Raw genomic sequence first — 23733 nt, forward strand, 5'->3', positions numbered from 1 at the left:
AGATGGAAGTCCAACGGCACCTTGGCCATGAAGGAGGGGTGCGTCCTCAGTACCACCCTCGTCTCGTGGAACGTCATGTATGGAGGTTTACAGGAGAGGGCCTGTATCTCTCCTACTCGTCGTGTGGAGGTGATGGCCACAAGAAAAGCTGTCTTCCACGACAGGAACTTCAAAGGTGCCGAATGCAGCGGCTCAAATGGCGGCCCCATGAGCCTGGTCAGCACCACGTTAAGCTCCCACGCCGGGGCCGGAGCCTTCACCGGCGGGAACGATCGGAACAGTCCTTTCATGAACTCCTTCACCAGGCGATGGGACCATAGCGACGAACGCCCCGGAGCTCTGGTGTTGCGGGAGATTGCTGCCAGATGGATCTTGATGGAGGCATGTGCCAGCCCCGCCTTGGCCAGCGATAGCAAGTACAGCTGCACTTGAGAGGCCGTAATCCGCAGAGGGTTAATCTTCTGTGCACGACACCAGACAGAGAACCTCTTCCATTTGTGTCCATAGCACTTGAGATTCGAGGATGCCCTGGCCTTTGCAAGCAGCTCCTTGCAGTCAGCCGGGATATCGTACCCTCCAAACTCTAGTGCTGCAGGAGCAAGGCCTGCAGGTTCACTGAGCCCGGGTCGTGGTGGAGGATGGTGCCTCCTTCTCTGGCGAGAAGATCCGCGTCCGTCGGCAGTTTGACTGGAGGGGGACGCTGACATGTCCAGAAGGTCCAGGAACCAAATCTGCCTTGGCCACGCCGGTGCGACGAGGATCATCCTGCACCAGGACCATCTGAGTTGACTGATGAGTCGCAGCAACCTCACCCTGGCCACCTCCATGGTCGACAGCCATTGCACCTTGCCCAGGATGGCCCCTGTCCTTTCCTCCGATGGGGAGGCCAATCGTGCCACTGTGTTGAGTCTGGCTCCCAGGAACAGGGCGACTTGCGACAGTACCAAATGGGATTTCGCAAAGTTGATTGAGAATCCCAGATCCGCAAGCAGTGGGACGGTCTTTGCTGTGTGATCGACGGCGAGTTCTCTTGACTTTGCTCGGATGAGCCAGTTGTCCAGGAAGGGGTAGATCTGAATCACCTGCAGGCGCAGCCGTGCCGTCACTAGTGCCAGGCACTTGGTGAATACCCTGGGTGCCAACTTCAACCCGAAGGGAAGGGCTTTGAACTGGTAGTGCCGTCCCTGGACCACGAATTGTAGGAATTTGCGATGTCCCTTTAGAATTGGGATGTGGAAGTAGGCATCCTCCAAGTCCAGCAACGATAGGAAATCGCCTCCCTCCAGCTGTCCCAGCACGTGCTGGAGGGTGACCATCCGGAATTTCTGTGACTTGATGTACTTGTTTAGACGACGAAGGTCCAGGATGGGTCGCCAACCGCCAGTCTTCTTCCGGACGAGGAAGTACCGGGAGTACACTCCGGAGCCCCGGAGCCTTTTTGGGCTGAGTTCTATGGTTCCCTTCCTTAGCATCGCTCGTACCTCCAGAAGCAGTTGTGGGACATGGTTTTCCTTCCTGGCCACGGGTGGTATACGGGGACACTTTCTCTGAAATTCCAGGGTGTGCCCACGGGCCACGGCATCTAGCACCCAACGGTCGGTGAAGATGGACTCCCACACGCTGACTAATTTCGCCAGGCATCCTCCCACCGGGGTGCTTGGGTGGGGGCCCGACGCCATGGCCGGTTCAGTCCTACTTGGCCGCGTTCTTGCCACCTTGGTGACGACTGTGATGCTGGAAATGCATCGGAGGGACAGGGCCTCTGTATCCTTGTCCTTTACTGCTTTTTATCATGTGTTCTGTTGTGTTTTCCGTGCAGGAGTTCGTGTGGGACTCCTGGCGGTGCAGCTCTCTTTTGTTTTGGTGTACAGACCCATGGGATACCCTTATGGCACCCATGGGTGGGGGTACAACCCTGTGCCCCTAGTGTATGTTTTTGGGCACATGTGTGTGGCCCACAGAGCAGGGTATGGGATGGTGGCAGCTCCATGCTGAATTTGACAGGTGCCCCGAGTATCCTCCATTTTGGGATACCCAGGCCCTGCCATTGAAATCAGTTGATTCCTGATAGGAAACAAGATGGTCCCTGTGGCAGCTTGCTTGCTATTGCCTATTACGTTGTTTTCCCAAAGTCCTGGGAAGCCCGGACTCTGTCCCTTCCCCCTGACCGGCTGTTGGGTGGAAGTTCCATATACGGTGTTGTTGTGAAGTCCAGGCCAGACTGGCTGCAGCCTTCCCAGTGACTGTATGTTGTGGGTACACCCTGTGGGTGGGACCTGGGTGAATGGAGTGTGCGACGAATACGCATTCTGTGTTGTGGGTGTCTAGTATCTGGTGTTTGACACAATGACTGAGACAGCCCTGCCCGGAACTGGTATGAATGCAGTGTGGAGTGTTGAATGGCTGGGTACTTGACCAAATACACATAACTTGTTGCGAGTGTCTGGAGAGGAGTGAATGGCCTGAATGCACTATGCACCTGATTGGATGCCTGCCTGCATGAATGCCCTTCTGACTGATTGGTTGCCCGAGTGTGACCCAGCAGAATGAATGGGAGATCAACTAGTATATCTGGGGGCCTCTCACTGCTAGAATTCGTGTTCAGAAGCTGAAGTCCACTACGACGAGTAACTGGAGTGAAACTGAAGCTTGACCTTGAAGCCCTGCTGGACGAGAAGAATTGCTGTTGCTCTCCTTCACAATCTGAAAGCTGCTGTGTCTCCAAGGACTGACCCAGAGAGGACCTGGTAAGGCGCCCTCTTCCCGAGCTACGAGGGACCATCGTGCACCAGCTGATCTTTGCCAAAGCTCCCTGGTAGACAGACCTTCGAAAAGGCTGCGGACTCGAGACGGGGACCGCCGCGGAATCACAAAGAGAAGCGCCTGGACTGTTGTCGCCACCGTCGATGACCGCCGTCGCCGACTGGAGCTGCAGCGCTCCCGTTTGCTTAAGAACTTCTTTTGATCCGAGGACGCTCTCGTTCTGCATCGCCGCCTGCTTTATCCCGCTGGAGAAAGCCCGACTGTCGACGCGCCCAGGAGCATCCACCGGTGGCTTTCCCGCCACCTAAAGACCACAGAGACGCCGACGACTGGACGCCCTTGCTGGGCCACAGTTCTTCATCTTCTGTTTGCGGTCCAGAACTATCGTCACTGAGGTGCCCCGCACGCCTCTTCCTTGCAGGACGCCAATGTTCTGTCGTGGACGAGCACCGCTAGGAATGAAGCTGCCAATTCGCCGCCGTATTCACCCTATTCTCCGTCGGACGTTTGACGACCCGTGACTCCTTCCTTAAAGGGAGGGCTCTCCAAAAGGGCCATCAACGAATGCTACAATTCCAGGTACTTTGGCTCTGTAGAACTCTTGTAGAGGGAAATAAGACGCATAGAACAATACATGGACTGGGCTTGTGATACAGCTTTGCTTTACAGGTTGCCCAGGTGGGGGGATCTCCACTCAGAATTGTGCCTAGGTGGTAGGGGTCTGTATTCTGCCAATTGTTCAACCATCTTGCTTTCCTTCCTCTCTCTACTGCTGGTTTCCTCTTTATTGATCTGTGTGACATTTTGACAGTATAGTTGATGCACTTTAATGGGATCTGATAATATTTGTGTTACTACTTTAGAAATGTATATATTTACCATTGTTGATTTTCTGAGCACAAAGTGAGTTATTGTGATAGTGTACATAACCCTGAATATTAATTATATAAAGACTGTGTTTTAACTAATACAGTGTGTGGACATTCCTTTGTGGGGGATTGGGGACTACACTGTACTTAAGAACCAGTCTGCATCACCTCCTGAGAAGCTAGGCCTTCATTGCTCGACCATAGTTACCGAATAGATAATCTTAGCTGGGGTCCTCTGTGCCTCTCCTCTACCATATAGAGAACAGAAGTACAGACACCCCCCTCCAGTCTTTACTACGACGACGAGATCCTCATGTCTTGCCGCGTCCTCTAAGCTTCCTGCAACGAGGAGCGGGCCGCTTGGCTGTACGACGAGGAACCGCCGCCGAATCCTTTGGAGGCACCTTGCTTGCCTCTGGAGTTCCAAAAGGATGGCCATCGTCGCTGAAGAACACCCAAGGCCCGAGCCGTCTCGGTGTCCGCCTTGATGGCCTGCCGTGACTTGTCCACTGTCTTGCCGAACAGGTTGTTCCCGTCGAAGGGCATGTCCAGAACCCTGGTCTGCATGTCCTGGCGGAAGTCGGTTGCCTTGAGCCAGCCGCGCTGACGAAGGCAAACGCTGTTGCCCATCTGGTGTCTGCGATGTCCGTGGCCACTGTAATGGCGTGGACCGACCCCACCTCACCTTCCTGTAATATTTCCAGGGCCTCAGCCCTCATGTCGTCTGGGAGGAAGTCCAGCAGGGGAGCGATCTTAAACCATAGCTCCCTGTCGTAGTGTGCCACAATTGCGAGGGCGTTGGCCGCTTTAATAGTCGTCGCCGCCGACGAGATGACCCGCCATGGCATCCAGTTTCTTCCCCTCGCCGTCCGGCAGGGAAGTTGAAGCCATTGCCCCCGCCGCTTCCTTCTTGGCCGCCGTGGAGACGACCGAATCCGGGGACGGCTGTGCCCCAAGGCACATAGGGGCGGAGTCCGGGACCCGGTACTTCTTCTCGTACCGGTCCCTCTTAACAGGAGCCGTGGACGGGTTCTTCAGGAGCACCAGCCCCTCGTCCCAGATGCCATCCAGTAATGGAACAGTCTTCCTCTTGGCCTCCCGCCGTTGGTAGAGGAAACCTTCCTTCTTCTGCTCTTCGGGGCAGAGCTGGAAGAGCTCAGATGCCCTGGCGATTATGGCGTGGAAGGAGCCAATTTCGTCGGGAGGGGAAGCCCGAGCGGGTGGTGATGGAAGGTCCATTCCGTCGTCGCCCCGGTCGTCATCCGTCCCCGTCGTCGCTGTCTCCATTCCCATCTCATCCCTCGGAGGAGGGGAAGAATGTGAAAGCTGTAAAGGAGGAGGGGGATGGGTTCTCCTCCGATTGCTTGATGGGCTTCCTGACGGTCCAGGCTCCGCTGGATCGTCCGCTGGAGGTAAGGGCAACCTTGTCTTTATCTCCGTACACAAGCCCTGAATAGCCATCAAGATCGCTCCTGAGTTGTCTTGTGGCATAGGCACTGGTTGTGACGGTTGGGGAGCAGGATCCTCCGTTCCCTCCACGGCCCGTCGCTTTCTTCGTCCGCCTCGTCAGGATCCCTCCCGTAGGACCGGACCCCCTTGAACTTCTTGTTCAGGATCTTTGCGACGCCAGCCAGCTCCTCTTCAGAGGAGGTATGTGTGTCCGTAATGGCCACCGCCCCCCCTCTTTCTCCGCCTGGGGTTTCACGGGGGTCTTATCGATAGGTTGAAAAGAGGATTCCCTCTGCGGTGGCGGGGAAACTCTAGGCCCAGAGGTCGTCTCCACTGGGGTAGCCTCTGCAGGCTTTGCCAGGGCTGCCACGACTCCCTCGATCGAGGCCTTAGCTGGGTGAATCTGGACCTTCACTACTTTGGGCGCGCCCGAGGCCTTCACCTTGGAGGGAGGATCACCGCCTCGCTCCACCCTCGGCTGTCTCCGTGAGGGTCGACCGGGACTTCTCCCGAAGCTTACACGGGTTCTCCGATTTCCTCTTCCCCGAGCCAGAGCGTTGGCTCGTAGTTGATGGCGTCGGTGATAATGCGCCCTGACTGGCAGCCGAGGAGCCCGACCGATCGGTGCTCCTGGTGCCCGTGGACTTGCAGTGCTTTGCCTTTTGTTGGGCCCCCGTCGCCAGAGCGCCGTCAAAGGTCTTAGATGACCGCTCAGACTTCTTCCTCTTCTCACCTGCTGCTGGGTTCTTCCCCTCCAGCCAGTTGGTGAGTCGGAAATGACGATCCTTCATAGTCCGTTTGGACAAGTTCTTGCAAAAAGCAGTCCTTCTCCACGTGCGTTTGGTCTTCGTGAAGGCAGTAGAAGCATCGAGAATGCTCATCCTCCTTGAAGACATTTTGTAATCTGCATCAGGACAGCTCCTGAAAAGCTTGGAGCCGGGCGTCGGGTTTCCTTTGTCCTGGGCCATGTCCACGCGGGGTAGGCCTCAAAGATCTTCCGGAATCCTCCAAGAAGCGAAACTTGACGAAAACTTCGCCCTTGAGGGGCGTAGAAAATTCCAAAACGGGTCTCCGTTAATCGGAAGTAGAATTGGTGGAGCTTGAGGCTCGATTGACCGAAAAAATGAGATTAAACTCTTTGAAAAATCGCAAAAAACGCAGTAAAAGCTCGAGAGCTATAGCACGAGGACTCCCAACACTTGAACGTGCGCTAAAAATCCGAAGATGGCTGCCATAGGAGGGGCTTAGGTAGAGGGCAGTTATTGGCTGGGGGCAGTATGACCCAGAGACCAGTGATTGGTTACTAGTAGAAAGACAGTTCAGAAACGAAACTGAAACTGATTTTTGCTTTACCGAGGATTCACAGCCTGGCGACGGGGAACATTCATGAGCATGTGAATCCATGCCAGACCTCATACTGGAGAATGCTGAGGTTTTAAAAGCGTGTATTGAGTAAACAACATCTAGCAATTCATGTAGCGTGGCTCAATGGAGTTCTGTGGTTGCTCTGCTTTGCTGAGGAGTCTGCAGCACAATGCACGTGCTTCTTTCTGTCAGGTAAGCAGTGGTTACTCTCTACATGTTTGAGCACGCAGAGGTTTTGTTGAATTTGATGTTGTTCAAGCTGCATGTTTATTGCGCTGGTTCCCGGAAGACAGGGACCCTTAACAAGGATTTCTGGGAACTGTAGTTTTCAGATCCATGATCCCTCAACATGGATTTTTTTTGCTTTCAAACTTTATTTCTTATTCTCAACAAGAAAGAAACATGTCAAGTACAAAGCAAATGTTACTAGGCCAGCAGGCTATCATCCAGGTAACAACATAAACCTGAATCAAAGAATACAATAAATAATAACCTCGAAATACATATTAACCCCAACACATTTAAAAACATAGCCATGAGCGGTGGCCTGACATTCCCAAACATAACAAACAACACAAAACAAGAGAACATAACATCACAAGCACCCTCCCCCCCCAAAATGTATCCATTAGACGTGATGCAAACCCATTCTATTACACAATTCCGAACAAGATGGTTTACCCATAAAAATCATTGAAATTCCCCCATTGTTCATCATAACGTGCTTCTTTGCATTGCTTATAAAACATAGTCTTCTCATATTTAGATAGAACTTGCACATCTAAAATCCAATCCTCTACTGTTGGTTTCTTCTTGTCTTCCAGACCTGTAATATCTGCTTAGTAGCTACTAACAGAACTTTGGCAATCCAACACGATATTACCCAATCATATTTGCAACCATTCCTTGGTAATTGCAAAATGATTGCTAATGGATTCCGTGGATAGGTGATGCACCTGGTCAATCCTATCAACCACATCTCACCAGAAACGTGTCACTCTTTCACAACTCCACAACATATGAAGCAAACTACCCCTCAACATGGATTTTGAGGAGATGCTACTAAGTCTCTGGAGGGATAGCGAACCAGTGGGATGCCTCCTCAACCACCCTCTGGGAGCGACATCGGATAGCACCTCTAACCAGCCCAGACCCTGGGACAACTTTCCACAATACCTTCTTCCCCCTTTCTTTACTTGACGCAGCTGGACCAATATGTTAATCTGGGACTACATTCTTCGACTCTAGATTTGCAAGATATATGGATGGATAGATCATTTTATAAACGCGGCACAGCAAAATAAACCGCCTTTTGGTACTGATCATCATTGAAGAGGTAACCCAAGTAACATCATCTGATTTTGGAAGTCTTAAAGAGACAGGATGTTATCACAGGGAAGGTTAGGTTCAAGCTTAAAAGGGCGGGAAGAGCACTCCAAAACAACTTCTGCATCTAGTAGTGCAACGAAACATAGGCACCATCACTAGGCCTAACTGTACAGAGCAGAGGGCTCTTTCGGAGCAGTGACATCTAGGTAGGGGCAAACCCCCAGAGGTATTTATGTACAGGACAGAATATCTTAAAGGTGATTCTGTCTTTCAGCAGATACTTGTGGAGGGATATCCTGGCAGCTGTACCATGCTCATGTTTTAAATACCACAGACCAGTCTGATAGTTTTGCATAACTTGTAGTTTGGAAATGCTGACTAAGGGGAAGCCTAGTGCATAGATCATTGCAGTAGTTAATGAGGGAATTCATAACGTGAGACTTTGTGATTGCCCGATTAGAGGTAGGGAGGTATGGGAGAAGATTGCAAAGCAGCTTGATTTGAAAGAATCAAAAGATTTTTATGTTCCTCATTTGAGATCTAAGAATCCATTAGCACCCCCATGTTGCATATCTTGGTGGTCAAAAATGCAGATGTAATTAAAAAAAGAGGTTAATGGGAGGGAGTAGGAAAGAAGATTCCATTTAGTGTGGGGACCTAAAAGAATGATCTATGTTTCCCTGATGTTCAGGTGTATCCAGTTCCTTCTCTTCCATAACTGTGTAACATACAGGCATAGGCCCAAGTTGGAAAATCACCAGACTTGTCAGTAAGCTTCATGATGATAAGTTGAGAGTCATCGGTATAGGAATAATAAGCAATGCTAAATTGCTGGATCAGAATGATTAGGGGTCTAAGGCAAATCTTGGATGGGGGAAGCCTTGTAGAACTCTAAAGAGTTACTTTCAATCAAGGCGATCTATAAGGACCAAGGGTAACCAGTTGGGATCTGCCTGCTAAAAAGGAGGAGATACAGTTGGTGGCATTTGAGAATAGCAAACCTTTTCAATCAATGTCCGTGGTCCACCACACACACTGTCGCCAATAGGTCATGATGACAAGTCATATTGCAATGGGTAACACTGGCAGTGCAGAAAGTATAGCCCCAGATGTGAAGAAAGGATGACTCCATGATAGTCTCCTGGTAGAAACCAGGCTGACAGTTGTCATATATGTTGTCTTATCTAACAACAAATTGTATTTGGATAGTACGACTGCTTCCAGGAGTTTGGAAATAAGAGGAAGCACAGCAAAAGGGATCATTCACAGCATTTGCAGGATCCAAAGAGGTTTACCTGAGCAGTTGATAGATAAATGCATTTTTGCACGTGTTGGGGATAAAACCTTCGAACAAAGAGAAGTTAATGATCTTAGTTATTGGTGAAGAAAACATATCACGGAAAGTACAAATGAAGGAAGAAGAAATGGCATTGGCCATAGAGTTGGTGGTTCTCCTGCGTAGTGGCAGGGTGAAATTGAAATGTAACAATATCAGTGGGGTGGACAGGGGTGACAATGATGGGCCAGGCATTCTGGGCATCAATTGTATCATTCACGGTCCTTAGTTTCAGGATTTTTAGAAAGGAATCCTGGGTTTCATTGTCCAGCTTCACGGATGGCGTGCCTTAAATATCGTCATGAGTCTGTCGGCGTGTTCCTTTATTCTGCTTATGAAAACATGTACCTGTGAGATGGCATTATAATAGACAGCAAAGCTACTGTTGTAGGCATTTTTATCTTTCTCAAAGTCATTCTTGCTCCATTTAGTTTCCAAAGCTCTGGTTTCAGTTTCTTTCATGTGTCTGAAAACCAGTGGGGGGTCCTCTTCTTAGTTCTACAGGTTTGTAATGGTTCTTGAGTCATGTAGGCATTTGTTTATGGTGTCAATGCAGGGTTCAAAATTGCTAATTGCTAGGAGCTATTTAGCTCCTGATTAAAGAATAGGAGAACGTAGTTGGCTTGACACCACGATCACCAGGAGGTAAAATAGGCTCCCGAGGCAACTGGTGCCATACAAACATACCTAAGTGGCATTCGCTCTGTAGGTTTATGAATGTGTGTAAATGAGCATTAGGACACGTGAAGACATTTAAATCATAATAGATCACAAAGATGGAAGTTAAGTTTGTGTCATGCTATACAACAGCTCCTGCTTACTAGGTGATGCCGGATACCCAGGAGCTGCTTTGAGCTTCTGCAAATCAAATCCATATTTCAACCCCTGGATTGTACTGGGGCACTAGGATATTGGCATTATGTATAGCAGGGTTATCCTTCCCATTGGGACCCCTGCTTCCTCTTTTTTCCCCTCACTCTGGCCATTGTCTATGGGCCCTCCCCCTGCTCCTTCTACTGAAGCCAGAAACCTTGGAGTCATTTTCGACTCCTCTCTCTCCTTCCTCCCTTACACTCAGGATATTGCCAAGAAATCCCACTTTCAAATCTTTCTTCTCAAAGGAATTCTCCCCTTTCTAAATTTCCCCCAAAAGCTCAATGTTACCCAAGCCCTGGTTCTCTCTAGGCTTGACTACTGCAATAGCCTTCTCCTGAATCTACCTTCTTCCACTCTACGACCCCTCCAGTTAATCCAGAATAGGGCAGTGGGACTTATTCTTGGCCTTAAGCCTAGGTACCACACCTCTCCTACCCTAAAGACTCTTCACTGGCTCCCAGTTGCTGCACGGATGAAATTCAAATCCCTCTGCATCATCCACAAGGCTGTCTGGGGCTGGGACCACACTATCTGCAACTTTCTCTTAGTAAATACTCTCCCCCTCTAGACCTATACGTTCCTCTGGAACCAACTCTCTGCGTGTAAAGCGTTTAGCTAAATAGAGATCAGGAGGCCAATCTTTTTCTTCAGTTTGCTCTCTCTATGGACCAGCCTCCCCCTTCCTCTTCGTCTTGAGCTGGACTTCCTCAAATTGCGGAAACTCAAGACATTCCTCTTCACTTCTCTGCTAATCTCACAGTCGCTGTGATAGGTGACCAGGGCCCTTATGTATCCTTCAGGGTCCTGGCCTTCCACAGCCAATCGCCCTAGCCTCTGCCTTCCTTGCATCACTTGCCTCTGCAACCACCGGTCTTCGTCCTGTAGGCTTGCACTCATCGACCCAATGTGGCTCCAGGCTGCATAGCACTTAACATACTATGCACTTCATCTGCTGCTCACCCACATACACGGTCATTCTAGCAACCACCCCCTCTCCCACTTCCCCTCTTTTCACTGCACTTGCACTTGCACTTGCACTTTCTGAATACTCACAAGGCATAGTAGGTTCGTTATTTATCCTTCACTGTATTATTGTTTCAATTCCATGTTCCCTCACTGTTGCCCTGTGGGCATTTTGAAACAGAATTGACTTAATGTATAAGCGCTTCACAAATGCACAATAAATAAAACATTATAATTGAGACACAACCTTTGAAGACAGTGCTATGTACCACAAAGACTGTCCATTTGTCATCAGTATCAGTTGTGTGAGCGGCTACATGATAGAGAGGTGACTTACCATCCTGCCGTACGCGAGATGTGCACGGACGTTGGCCTGAGCATGGTCCCTCTCACTTGATAAGGTGTGCACAGGATCTGAAAAGGGAAATTCGGAACACAAACATTATGAGCACAATATGATTCAGAGCACGATGACGAAGAATTTAATTCAGCCATAACATTGCATCAAACAGCATTGGAATGGTGGTTGGCATAAGCAATGTGTGTTGATCTGCATCGGGTACATGTGCCAGTAGGACAGAAGGTAACATTCTAATATAGGTCCATCATAGTTTGTGTGTTCCGCTAGGACTGGGGTTAGATTAGACAGTAGATCGGACAAATGCAGACTCAGTGGTTTCATTGCTAATGCACCACCAAGGATCATGATCCAGCTTTCAGTGGAGTAACCTGCAGACAGACCCACGGCTGAATGATTAAACAAATATTTATTTTTGAGAAGGTCTAAAAATAAAAAAAATGTGGTTCAACCAGTTTACTGGTCCCCCACCCTATTCATATGCTGGAGACAGTATAATTTGCAAATGTTTACGCTCAGCACACTTTTGCAGGAATTGCATAATCATTCGACTGCCTCCAGCTTCACTTACTTCATCCGTATGCCAAAACATTTAAAGTTGAACTGATTGAAACACATTTGTTTCGTAAACCGTTTTTATTTATTCCTTATATCAGATTAGGATTATCTAGTACTAAATCGGGCATTCAACACTTTATAAAGGCCTGGGCCAATGGAATAGGATATGAATCACATACCGGCTGCTAGCCTGCCCAAGTGAAAGGGATAATTAATGATCTCCACAGTGTGCAAGCAACAGCCAAGACTATTCCTCTTTCTTCTATTATTCAGTCATTTTGTTTCTCCTTTCATTTCTATGCGGATGATCTTCCAATCTTTCCTTTTTTTCCTCACTCTTTACATTCTTGTTTTAAGACTTTCTGCTGTTAAACATCTGGGTGCTTGATCACTCCCCATTTTAGTTTTCCAAGAGTGAGATTCTCTTCTTTCATGTCTCTTCTTCTTACGATTGTCCTCCTCCGTCATCTATATCTGTTCACCTAATTTTCTTCCTCTGTCTCCCTGTGCTCCTAATTTAAGTGATAACTTTGATCTTTTACTTTCTTTTTCTCATTATACCTCTACTGTTCCTCCATCCTGTCGCTATCAGCCCTATAGTATTGCCAAACCCAGACATTTCTTACTTGCTCCACTGTTAATGTGGCTCTGGTATTTTTACACCTGGATTACCATTTCTTCTTGTTTGGTTGTTCGCTTGTGCCCTTGCTCCCCTTTAATCTATCTTCAATGCTTTAATCTATCCACGCACCCTCTAGTCGCACTTCATTGGTTGTCCTCTCCAGCTGGTCTTTATTTCATTGTCTCTGTATGGTTTTTAAATGGATCCATGGTCTTGCCCCATGCCACACCTCCACCCTTTGATATCAGTCTATGTTCCTTCTGGAACTTTGCTGTTCTTCATTTCTTTGAACTGTTCCTTGTCCTCCTTGTGTGTAATCTCACTTTAACCTTTTTCCTCTTTTTGCCTCTAAAATCTGGAATGCCCTTCCACTTCCTGCACAATCTTTTCCTACGCCAGGTTTTTGTTCTACTGTTAAAACTCATATCCTCACTTCATCTTGAATAAAATTGTCCTTCATGATTGATGCTTGCATTCTTTTGTAACAGTTGGTATAATTTTGTGCAGTTCTTTGGTGAAAACGATCCCTCTATCTATATTAATAAAACAAAAAAAATGTTTGTGGGTTTGCGGCTTGGAAAAGCGTTGATTGTCATACAATTCCACACCATTCCACTAGTCTGCACCAAAATGTTCATAGTTACCCATTAGGACACTCTGGACATTACGGGCCACATGTCATTTGAATACCCCACCTGTTTCCCCGGATTTCAGCACCTCCACACATGAGATGGTTGCCTGAAATCGGTGAAACCTCAATGTGGTTGTAGAAAGACCGGTCTCGACACGAGGAACAAAACTCGATGTCCCCATGGGGCCTCAAAAACCACATTTCAAGGCTCTAGGATGCACAGTTTGAGATATTTGCACTGCAATGCCCTGCAATGAACTGCACCACGCCAGGGTATGGCCACAGGTGGGAAGAGTGCACAGAAGGTCCGAGTATGCAGCAGCACACCAACTCTCGCCTACCCCCAACGTCTGCTCCGGGTTAATGTCATCCAACCACACATGCCCATTCTCAGTGCAGTTTACTTCAAGGTGCAAAACATCGAGCGAGGAGCGAATCAGAAAAGTGACCTACAGGATCATTGATTTTCAACAATTAATGAGAATGTTATCATGTCTGTCTACAGAACCCATTCGGAGAACACGCACTTTTTGCTACTTAATTTAAATAAATACGGATTTTGGTTATGGCTTTGCCAGGGTGTGAATGCTGGTCCTGCCTCCGTAGTAATACTGGTCTCAGCATGTTGCCTGTGCCTGACTCGTCACAGTACCTGTATTGGCCTGATCCAGGTTTGACAGATGGCACCGTCACAGTGTGTTAGACTCACCACCATAGCATTTGGGTGGCTGCAAATACACATATGAAGAGTACCGCTTTAGGTATGGATTTAAATGAAAAACTGTCATTCAATGGAAGTACAGATGCAGTGTCAATAGAGCTTCGTTCTGTGGTGTGCGAGTTACACTACTTTGGTCTGACTGTGTAACAAGGAATAGTATGGCCTGGGTTGTGAGAGCAGGTATGGCCTGGCTAAGAATGTACATCTGTTATTTGAGCCTTTGCTCATTTGGCCAGTGGTGTCAGTGTGAAAGTGTAAAAGTGACCTAATGTGTGTCAGTTATTACATGGTAGAGAATTGCATGAGCAAAAAAGCTTCTTCTGGACAACCACCTGAAAGGAACATGGCATGATCATTAACGAGATATGTAAACAAACTACAAATACAGTTGCTGCTAAAGGAGAAATCAAAATTAACTATACATAAAATCAATGTAAAAAGGAACAAGGTTAACAGTTAACAAACAAGTCATCAGCACAATAATGTGAAAGGGGACATTATTTTTCGATGGTTTGGCAGCCAGCGATTCTGCGATGTTTTATGAACCACCCCAGAATGTTGAACAGAGAATGATGGTGAAGTGAAGTGGACAGATGTGCAAAGTGTGGGCTCACTGACTGACAAGAAGACTGGCCTATCAGAAGCCTTCCTTGTTCATGTAGTTGTCGTGCTAGGGGCCTAGTGGCACACAATAAAGACCACTTTTAAATGAAAAAGAAATATCAAATATAATGAAAGTTTACATTTCATAACTGACCGATAGGAGATGATGAGGAATGAAATCTGGAAGGGTTAAGATACCTTTAATTTATTATATTATTATTATTGGACGTGAGGACGAGTGTGTTCCGTGTCCTGGTGATCTTTTTGGAGTCTGTCTACACCGGTTATTACTTGAATGATTACTTTTTTAATGACTTTTTAAGCGTTTACAAAGGACCTTCTTAAATCAACCATTAGTGTTCACAAAATATTTTTTATTTTTTAAGGGTGGCATACTGACTGGTTTTTATAGAGCTTGAAATTTTGTATTTTCTTTTTTTTTATTGCCTTAACCACACTGCACTGCACTTTATTTATGTTCGCAAAGGGCTTCTTTTAAGCTTATCTAACATTTTACAAACTGTTTTTAGCTTATTTAAAGTTTTATAAATTGTTTTAATAACGTAAGCAAAACTGACAATATACTGATAATACAGGAATACAAACGAGACAAATCACAATAGTGTAATGGGGAAAAGGAAAGCAAACTCATGTTTGGGTGAAATCAACGTAAAAAAGAATGTGGCCAATCGAAATAAGGGATTACAACCGCAGTGTCAATCAGTATTGTACAACTACCTTAAAGGCATATCTGGGAAACTAGAAAAACTAAAATTCGATATGTGGAAAGAAAATGAAGGGAAACCAAGTAATGTAGCCTTGTTGGCAGAATCAATGGGAGGCATGGGTGTATGGGAAAAGGCTACTGGAGCGATGTTAGCTAGTGCACAAACTATGGAAATAAATTGCATAGAAATGTTCCAACTACCAAAACAGCAGGAGAGCGCAAAGGTCACCTTTAACCAGGAAAACAAAGTATGACTGGAGAAGGTGAAACTCTATTCGAATCAGTAAAGGTCCGTGCGTCAGATGTGGAACAACTATGTGATAAGAGTGTAATGGAAGACCATGACACAAGTGCTGCATCTGATCAAGAGATTAGCTTGACTGCTGTAGGAGCTCTAGTGGAACAATTTAAAGAGTGTTTCAGAAAAATAATAAAAGATTCAATGCAACCGATATGGGATTTCCTAAAAAGGTTTAAAGCCACTCTATTAGCCTTCCTAAATGTGATGGACAATATGACAAGACAAACAAAAAATTAGAACATACAACGAAAACTGGAGGTTTGTTTGCACCAATTTATGAGCACTCAGAGACCCTTGTACATGCATTCACGAGTTTGAATCCAAAGCCAGAAGATCTAAGATTTAAATTCATTAAACTGGAAAGGATCTCCAAAAAGGAGATCGACAAATACTGAGAAATTATCTCACTTAAAAATTATCTCAGTAATCAACAAATTCCCAGAGGACTTCGAATTTTGATTTTTCCCAACTTTACCAATGATGAAGATAAGGATCTCGCTGAGCAGTGGGAGGACAATCTTAACAAAAGTTCTAGGGACATGCTTGAGTTTCTCATAGAGCATGCTACGAGAGCACAAAAAGGCTACAGCACAGATTGAAATAATTAAAAAGGAAATTGTCAAAATGAAATCTCTTGAAGTTCCTAAAAGAAGTATCTAAAACAAAAAATCCTCGAGGAATATCAGGATGACATTAAAATCAGGAAACTTTGCAAGTTTTTTCGTGATGAACGTGATTATCGAGAAGACTGTGCGTATTCTTTTCAAGAGAAATACAATAAGTATACAAAACCGCTGTCTAAAGCCAGTACACCTAACACATCATCAGGATCCTCTGATGGTGATGAAAGTCCAACTGTCACATCAAATCCGGATGGATCGGCACTGAATCTTGAAAAAAACGGCTTTATCAATCAAATTTGTAGGTATAGGAAAGGTAACAGATGTTCCAACCAAGCAGGTCCGTTTTCGGCTTCCCACAAACTCACCGAGTGGACAAACTATGTCAGGAGAAGAGGAAGGGGGGGGAAACATAAGAAATCCGCTGCTAAAGACGAATTCAAAAGGGCAAACACAAGAGATGCTGCAAGGAACCGGAAGTAAATAATCTGATACTCAATTTATCAGATACATTTCTCAAATTGGAAGAAATTGCAGTATTGAATAAAGGATTATTCTTCGCACCGCCGTGTAGATTCAATACAATTGATCTATAGATTGATTTGTTCAAATACATTCGCAAACTCAAATCAAAGTTTTTTGCTACAGAAGTCCAGAAACCGCTCAACAGCATAGGCAGGATAGTTATCTAAGCATACATGACATTGAAAACATACATCTATTGAGAACGCTGGACGTGCCCGAGACATACGAAATAACACATACATCACAAGAATTGAATGTAGTCCTGGGAACCTTGACAGAGTTAGAACTCAAGTCCAGATCTAAATTTATACCTCAACTGGCACCTGAGAACATTATCGATGTGTTTTACAAATCAGTCTCAAATGATATTCATCGGTTGGCAGATAAAAGCAAAAAAGACTAAAGGAATTCCTTGGAACTTGAGCAAAGAAGAAAAGATGGCATTGGCACACCTTAGACAAGACACAAACATTGTAATAAAAGAGGCCGACAAAGGTGTGAATATAGTAATCATGAACCGACAAGACTAACAATGGCATACCAGCATATTTCAATGCCGGACTGTTATGAGATACTTCCCACCAATCCTAAGACAACAATTGTCTCTGAACTACAAAGGATGACTACGATTTGGCACAGACAAGGTCTTATAATGGATGAAGAGAAAAAGTATCTGTATAGACAACATCCTAGAATTCCAACCATATATTTTTTACCAAAGGTGCATAAGCCATACCAACGCATCCAGAGGGAAGACCCATTGTAAGTGGCAATGGGTGGGCAACCGAAAACATATCCGAGTACATCGATAACTTACTCAGACCAGAGGTATCTAAACTCAAAGCCCATTTTAAAGATAATATGCATACTATACAGATCTTAAATGGAATCAGGTGGCAACCTCAATATGTCCTTGCAGCACTTGATGTGCTTGCCCTATATACTTCAATCAAATATGAATAAGCAATACAAACCATCGATTATGTGTTTAAGGATACCAGCGCCTCACATTTCCATCAGATACACATGCTCAAACAAATGCTACAAGCAACTCTTGATTACAACATCTTCATGTTCGATGATAAATATTATCACCAACGGGGTGACGATGGGTACGAAATATGCCCAGGCACTTGCACATTTGTTTATGGGGATGCTAGAGGACAAGGTAGTGTATACGGACATACAATATAGCGAGCACGTAATCTTATAGGCTCGTTATATTGATGATGCCATTCTCATTTGGAAAGGTGACATGGACCAACTAGAGCAATTCACATGCCGCCTGAATCAGAACAGCTTTGGAATTCAATTTACGTCACAAATGAGCACAATAATCGATTTTTTGGACCTTACAATATATGTTAAGAATAACAGTTTGTACACCAAGACTTTGTAAACCCACAGAGGTCAATTCAACCTTGTTTGCTACAATTTGTCATCTACAAAGAGTTAAGAACAATATTCCAGTGGGCGAATTCATTCGCGCAAGACGAAACTGTAAAGAACAATCACAGTACTTGGCAGAGTGCAAACCTCTGACGTCTAGATTTAAGAAAAGAGGCTATCAAACCAAACACATCAGAAAGGCAGTGGATAAAGCATCATCAATGACGCAGAAACACTTACGCCAAAACAGGTCAATGCTGTTCATCAACAAGAAGATGTGAGATTCATCACAGCATACTCCCATGATCACTTTGATCACTTTGAGATCAGAAAAATCTTAAAGCATTTATTACAACTCGACCCCCACATAGGCAAATTCATACAACATGGTCCACAAATTATTTTCAAAAGAGCACAAACATTGAGGAACCAACTCAGTCCTTCGCTTCTCCCACAATCCAATCTACTAATTGGCTGAACCAGGAGACCTATGGGTTTAGAAAATGTGGCACCTGTTCCATGTGTCAATATGCGTACGACAAAACGACGGACTTTGAAGATAATTTTGGTAATCAAACTACAATCAGGCAAAACATTAATTGCAGAACAAAATACGTGGTCTATGCCATAATTTGCATTTGCCATAAAAAATGTATAGGGAGTACTATTCGCCAACTCCAGATTCGCATCCAGGAACATCTGTCAGGGATTGGCAGCCAGAATTCTATGTTGCCATTGGCAGCGAGAGTACCAATTGGATGAGAAAAAAAGACATTAGATTTATTGGATTACAGAACGTCAGTCTTGGCAGAAGAGGCAGTAATCTTGAAGTAAAACTATGGCAGACAGAAGCACGTTTAATCTGCCATTTTCGAACCCTTAAATTGGGTCTCAACACGGACAGTGAATGTACAGTTTTTTGTAAATATGTTTAGCATTCATGATTGAGTAATTTTCACAATGTATATTCCCACGTGCAATTAAAGTATGACTATGATGCATGCTCCAAGGTGCCCTGCATTATCATCAGCATCGTAAAGTACCAAGGTTTGGGTGCATATTGTGAGTGGTTAACCATTACACCAAGTTGCACTTGCAATTTTCTCTTTCCTAGCTTTATTCAAATTAATGCAAAATATAATAACAATGCATTCAACAGTTAATTCATTATCAATCTCTAATTTAGCTTGCTGGTATCTGTTGCATGTAATGTTGATGTATATTGTTCATTTAAGCCAACAGGCACCGGTGCACAGACCTCACCCGAATTCATAACAAACACATTCAGTGATGAAGTTCTATCGGTCTTGCAAACTCAGATTTGCACCAGTAATATTGAGGATTTGCACTCCATTCATTTCCTTGATAATTACCCTTTATCACTGGTCTAATAATGCTTTAATGCAGTGTTTTATAGATATTAACAAATTCTTAACCAACATGGAACCGTAACAAGGTTTGGGCTAAGTCACGTATTTTACACTAACATTATCGGTCTCCCAAAACATGGCGACCAAGTTTATGGCAATTGAGGTAGGATAACTAGTTTTCTATGGCAATCGTTGTTAGGGAGAATTCTCTCTTTAGGCTGAATTTCCTAACCTAGTGAGTCTCCCAGCAGCTTTGCTGGATTTCTGGAGTTTGTTTTTTTCTCTCCTGCCAAGAGTGAGACTCTTTTTCTCCCACTCTTGGACATGATTTATGGTGTTCCTTTGACTGTTAATGTGTTTTCTGGGCTATGAGGTCCTTTACTCCAAAGGGTCTCATGTGTTTTTACTATGTGTGTTACACAGCACCCTCCGTGCAGTAACACAGGGGTGTCATAGTGACACCCCACCATAGACTCCATACCCTGGGACTGACTACTGTCTCCCAGGGCATGTAAAGTCACCATTGGCTTTACTAGTCCCAAATTATTAACAGAAACCAGTACAAACCATCATATTGTGGATGTACTGGTCGGGGCAATTCGATTGGCCTGGGGTCTGTTAGTCGAGGGGGCACGTCTCCGTCCCCCCTGATCGAATTTTGGCTGGTGGCAGTGGATACTACTTTTTATATTCGACCGCGAATATTTCCCTATGGGATTTTCCCATTGTTCGAGGCTACCAACTTTAATTATTTAATTCTCATAGCCTCGAACATACCGCCGGTTTATTTAATTAATATTAATTCGCCGGTTGGTATTTTTTGCCAGGACTCGATTCTAAAATGGCGTTTGTGTTCTCTTCTGTGACCCCAACCCAAGTCGAGCCCTTTTTTCCACTTTTTGGCAGGCTTCTCCACAGAAGCCTCCAAAAGTGGTGCCACTCTGTCTGGGTGCCACAGGTGGTGTGGGAGGGGGTTTAGGCACCCTGGACTGAGTTACCTTGGTAACTCAAGTCGCACTCATGTGCGATTGGCCCAAGTGGTGAGCCAGCCGGCTGACCACTTAGCACGTTTGATTGACAGCTAGGCTGAGTGAATGGGGGTATGATGCATAAAAGCAGGGCTTTGGGGACTGGAACTTCAGAAGTCGCCACAGGACCTGAGAATCCGACGAGGGCGAAGCTGAGCCGACCTACCACGACGACACCACCGGTGGAGACCTGCAAAACCGACTCACCACTTCCCGACGACAGAAGATCTCCCGGCTGGAGAGGCTTCTTCCCCTGACTGGTGGGCACAACCAGTTTACCTTCTTTTCTTCGCACCCTGACCGGTTTGTGGTCGAACTGCCCGTGCCAAGCACCCCGGCGGCCGGATAGCCACTTACCACTGAACCCCGAATCCATGGACCGCTCCTTGTACCTGAGAAACTCTGCGGCTGGTTTCTTCCCTGGCAGTGCAACAGACTCCTGTCTTCCTCTCCGACGAGATCCTCTCTTCCCCCGGACAAAGCACCGACTTGCATCCGCTGCCAGGAACAACTGCCCCCGCTGGAGTGTTCTCACCACTTTAAGGTACCGTGTCCGGCAGGCCTCCCTTTCTAAAGATTGCTACAAGGTAATAATAACCCCTTAACCTTCTGGACTGGGCTGGCCGCCTTGACCCTCTAACTGGTCCCTTTCTTTGGTCCAACTCCTTTTTGAACCGTTACAAGACTTTTGTGCACTGCAACCGTGTGACCTTGGACACATTTCGTTTTGATCCTCTTAAAGCGGATCCGGCCTACTGACTCTGAATTCACTGTGTTACTTTGCCTTCCTCTCTTGTTGTGTTCGTGAAAAAGTGTTGGGATCTGTTTCAATTTATTCTCTGCTTTTCTCTCCCTTTTAAAAACAAATTATTAGAGTGCCATCTACGTTAAGCGCTCACAGCCGCCTGAAAATAAGTGGGGCTTTACTTAAGACTGGTCTAATATTCTTTTAAGGGAGTGTATATCTTTTAGTGACCGTGTTTTTGAATTGCTTACTATTATGCCTGTGTGTTTTTCTAGATGTGGTTTTAAATAAATAATTATATCTCTTTTACACCAAGCCCTGGTCAGTGTTTACTTGTTCTATTGTGTTCTCTTGACCTATTGTGAATACTCTGTATACTGCCTAACTCTTCTTGAGGGAAGTCTGACTGCTCAGCCACAGCTACCAAGTGAATCTGTGTGGTACATACTGCTACCAAGTCGGTTTACTGCCAAACACCTGTAGTCCTAAATCTTTTGCAGTGGTCCCAAAGGGAACTGCACAGGTTTCTGCCTAACAATCGTCCACAACAGGAGACGAAATACTACTTAATGGCCGCAACCGGCCCGCAAAGCAGCTTCACAGATACAGCAGAAGAGCTGCCTATTTGTCGGTATGTTTCTAACAATTAATGTTTTCACTTTCCGGGTTAATGTGTTCCATGTGCACGGGTTAATATACTTGGGAGCGCATTCAGGATTTTTTTTAACTGAGGATCATATATTTAACTATATTGGTGTAATACTATGCAATACGGACATAACTATTTCCATTACACGGAACGTTGCAACTTATTTTTATGCAGCGGAAAGGCACAGCTGATCACGGCAGAATAACGTGATTCGTTGCATAGTCAATAATTAATCTGTGACCAATTCTTTGAACAAGAATGTTAATTTAAAGCAGCACACGGACGTCGTTATGGATCTTAGCCGTAATTATGTTTTTTTTTTTTAAACAATTTTTATTTATTTCCAACACACAACACAACCCAAACTTGCAGTACATGTTATATACTTTCAAATTTATATCACGCAAACAAGATCTACTGCTTCCCCGGTACCCTCTCTCCCACTGGAGCCTACTCTCCTACACGTTCTGTTTCTTCATCTTGCAACTGGAGTCCTTCTCCCGTATTCTCTGCTGGGTCCCGATCACTCGACCAGCCTTGCGTGGGGCCAAATAACGTGGCTAGTAAATGTTTCCAGGCTATCAATGTTTCAGTCTCCTCCTCCCCACAAGAATTGTTAGCTTCCTGCCATACTGCAGTTTCAGCTTCTGCCCATTTCTATGTGCTATTTCTCCCCAGAATCTCTCAACTACTGGGCACGCCCAAAACATGTGCACCATTCCGGCATTCTCCTCCTCACATTTGGGGCATGATGGTTTTCCCGCATTTTTAAATTTAGCTATCCTCCGGGGTGTCATGTAAGCTCTATGGGTTATGTATAATTGTATTTGTTGCAACCTTGCATTCCTTGACACTTTCTTGCGATACCCTTGGGCCCTCTCCCACATCCCGTCAGTCATAGGGGCGCCCACTTCTTCCTCCCAGTCCTGCCTTAGTTGTACCGGTTCTTTCCCCACTTTAGATATCACCATCTCATATATTCTAGATATCTCACGCCCCCCTTCTGCTATATCATATATTACGTCCAAGGTGGCGTCCGGTTGATCTTCTAGTACTATTTCGGACCATGTCTCATTAATCTGCCGCACCACCCCATGATACGTGATATACTGTCCCGTGTGCAACCCAGTTTCCTCCACCAGCCTCTCAAATTCTAGTATCCTCCCCTCTTGCCAGATATCTCCCATGGTTGCCACCCCTACTGGTTCCCAATGCTTCCTGATCATCATCCTTAGCGGGCTTTCTTTTCCCGCCAGCGCAACCAGTGGCACTTGCGGGGAACACGGGAATGTGTTCTCCATTACCCGACAGGCCCTATGCCATATCTCCCATCCCAATATCATCATCTTCGGACGCTCCTTCATATCCGCTTTAGGCAGCCACATCATTTCTTGTAGGAAGAAAGGGGCACATTCCAGCCTAAACAGCCTAGATTCTGGGGTTGGATCTTCTGATAGCCATTTGGCCACATATTGCAGTTGGCTAGCCAGATAGTAGATTTCGTAATTTGGCAGTTTAATCCCCCCTTTGTCATGTGAATTTTGTAGCTTCCAGAGGGCGATTCTTTTCCTCGTCCCACACCATATGAAATCCCTATATATGCTATGTAATCGAGCAAAGAATTGCCTTGGTATCAGGTATGGTATGTTGCTAAAATAGTGTAGTAGCCTTGGCAGGATCACCATTTTTGGCATTGCCCCTCTCCCCATCATCGCCAAAGGAAGCTTCACCCAGAACTTCATGCTATGTTCAATGCTCTGAATAGCTTTCTCAGTATTATGCAGGTGCTCTGCCTCCACTGTATGATAGTTATCCCAAGATATCTAAACGTGTCAACCTCCCAAGGAATCTGTAAAATGGATAACTGTTTGAGCGGGATCCCCTTGTATCTGCCCAGTGGGAATATACATGACTTTTTGGGATTCACTGCTATGCC

The 23733-nt window shown here is 45.7% G+C and overlaps 1 protein-coding gene across 1 annotated transcript in view; it reads right to left on the bottom strand.

Annotated features, from left to right (window-relative positions):
- CFAP91 (cilia and flagella associated protein 91) overlaps positions 1-23733 on the bottom strand; it is a 677881-nt gene that overhangs the window by 548400 nt on the left and 105748 nt on the right. The window contains exon 2 of the mRNA XM_069635853.1: positions 11288-11364. Within this exon, the coding sequence (XP_069491954.1) occupies positions 11288-11364 (77 nt within the window). The remainder of the gene's footprint in view (positions 1-11287; positions 11365-23733) is intronic.

This window comes from Ambystoma mexicanum, chromosome 7p (assembly GCF_040938575.1).
Source record: "Ambystoma mexicanum isolate Mex_15411 chromosome 7p, UKY_AmexF1_1, whole genome shotgun sequence".
NCBI classification, from domain to species: Eukaryota; Metazoa; Chordata; class Amphibia; order Caudata; family Ambystomatidae; genus Ambystoma; species Ambystoma mexicanum.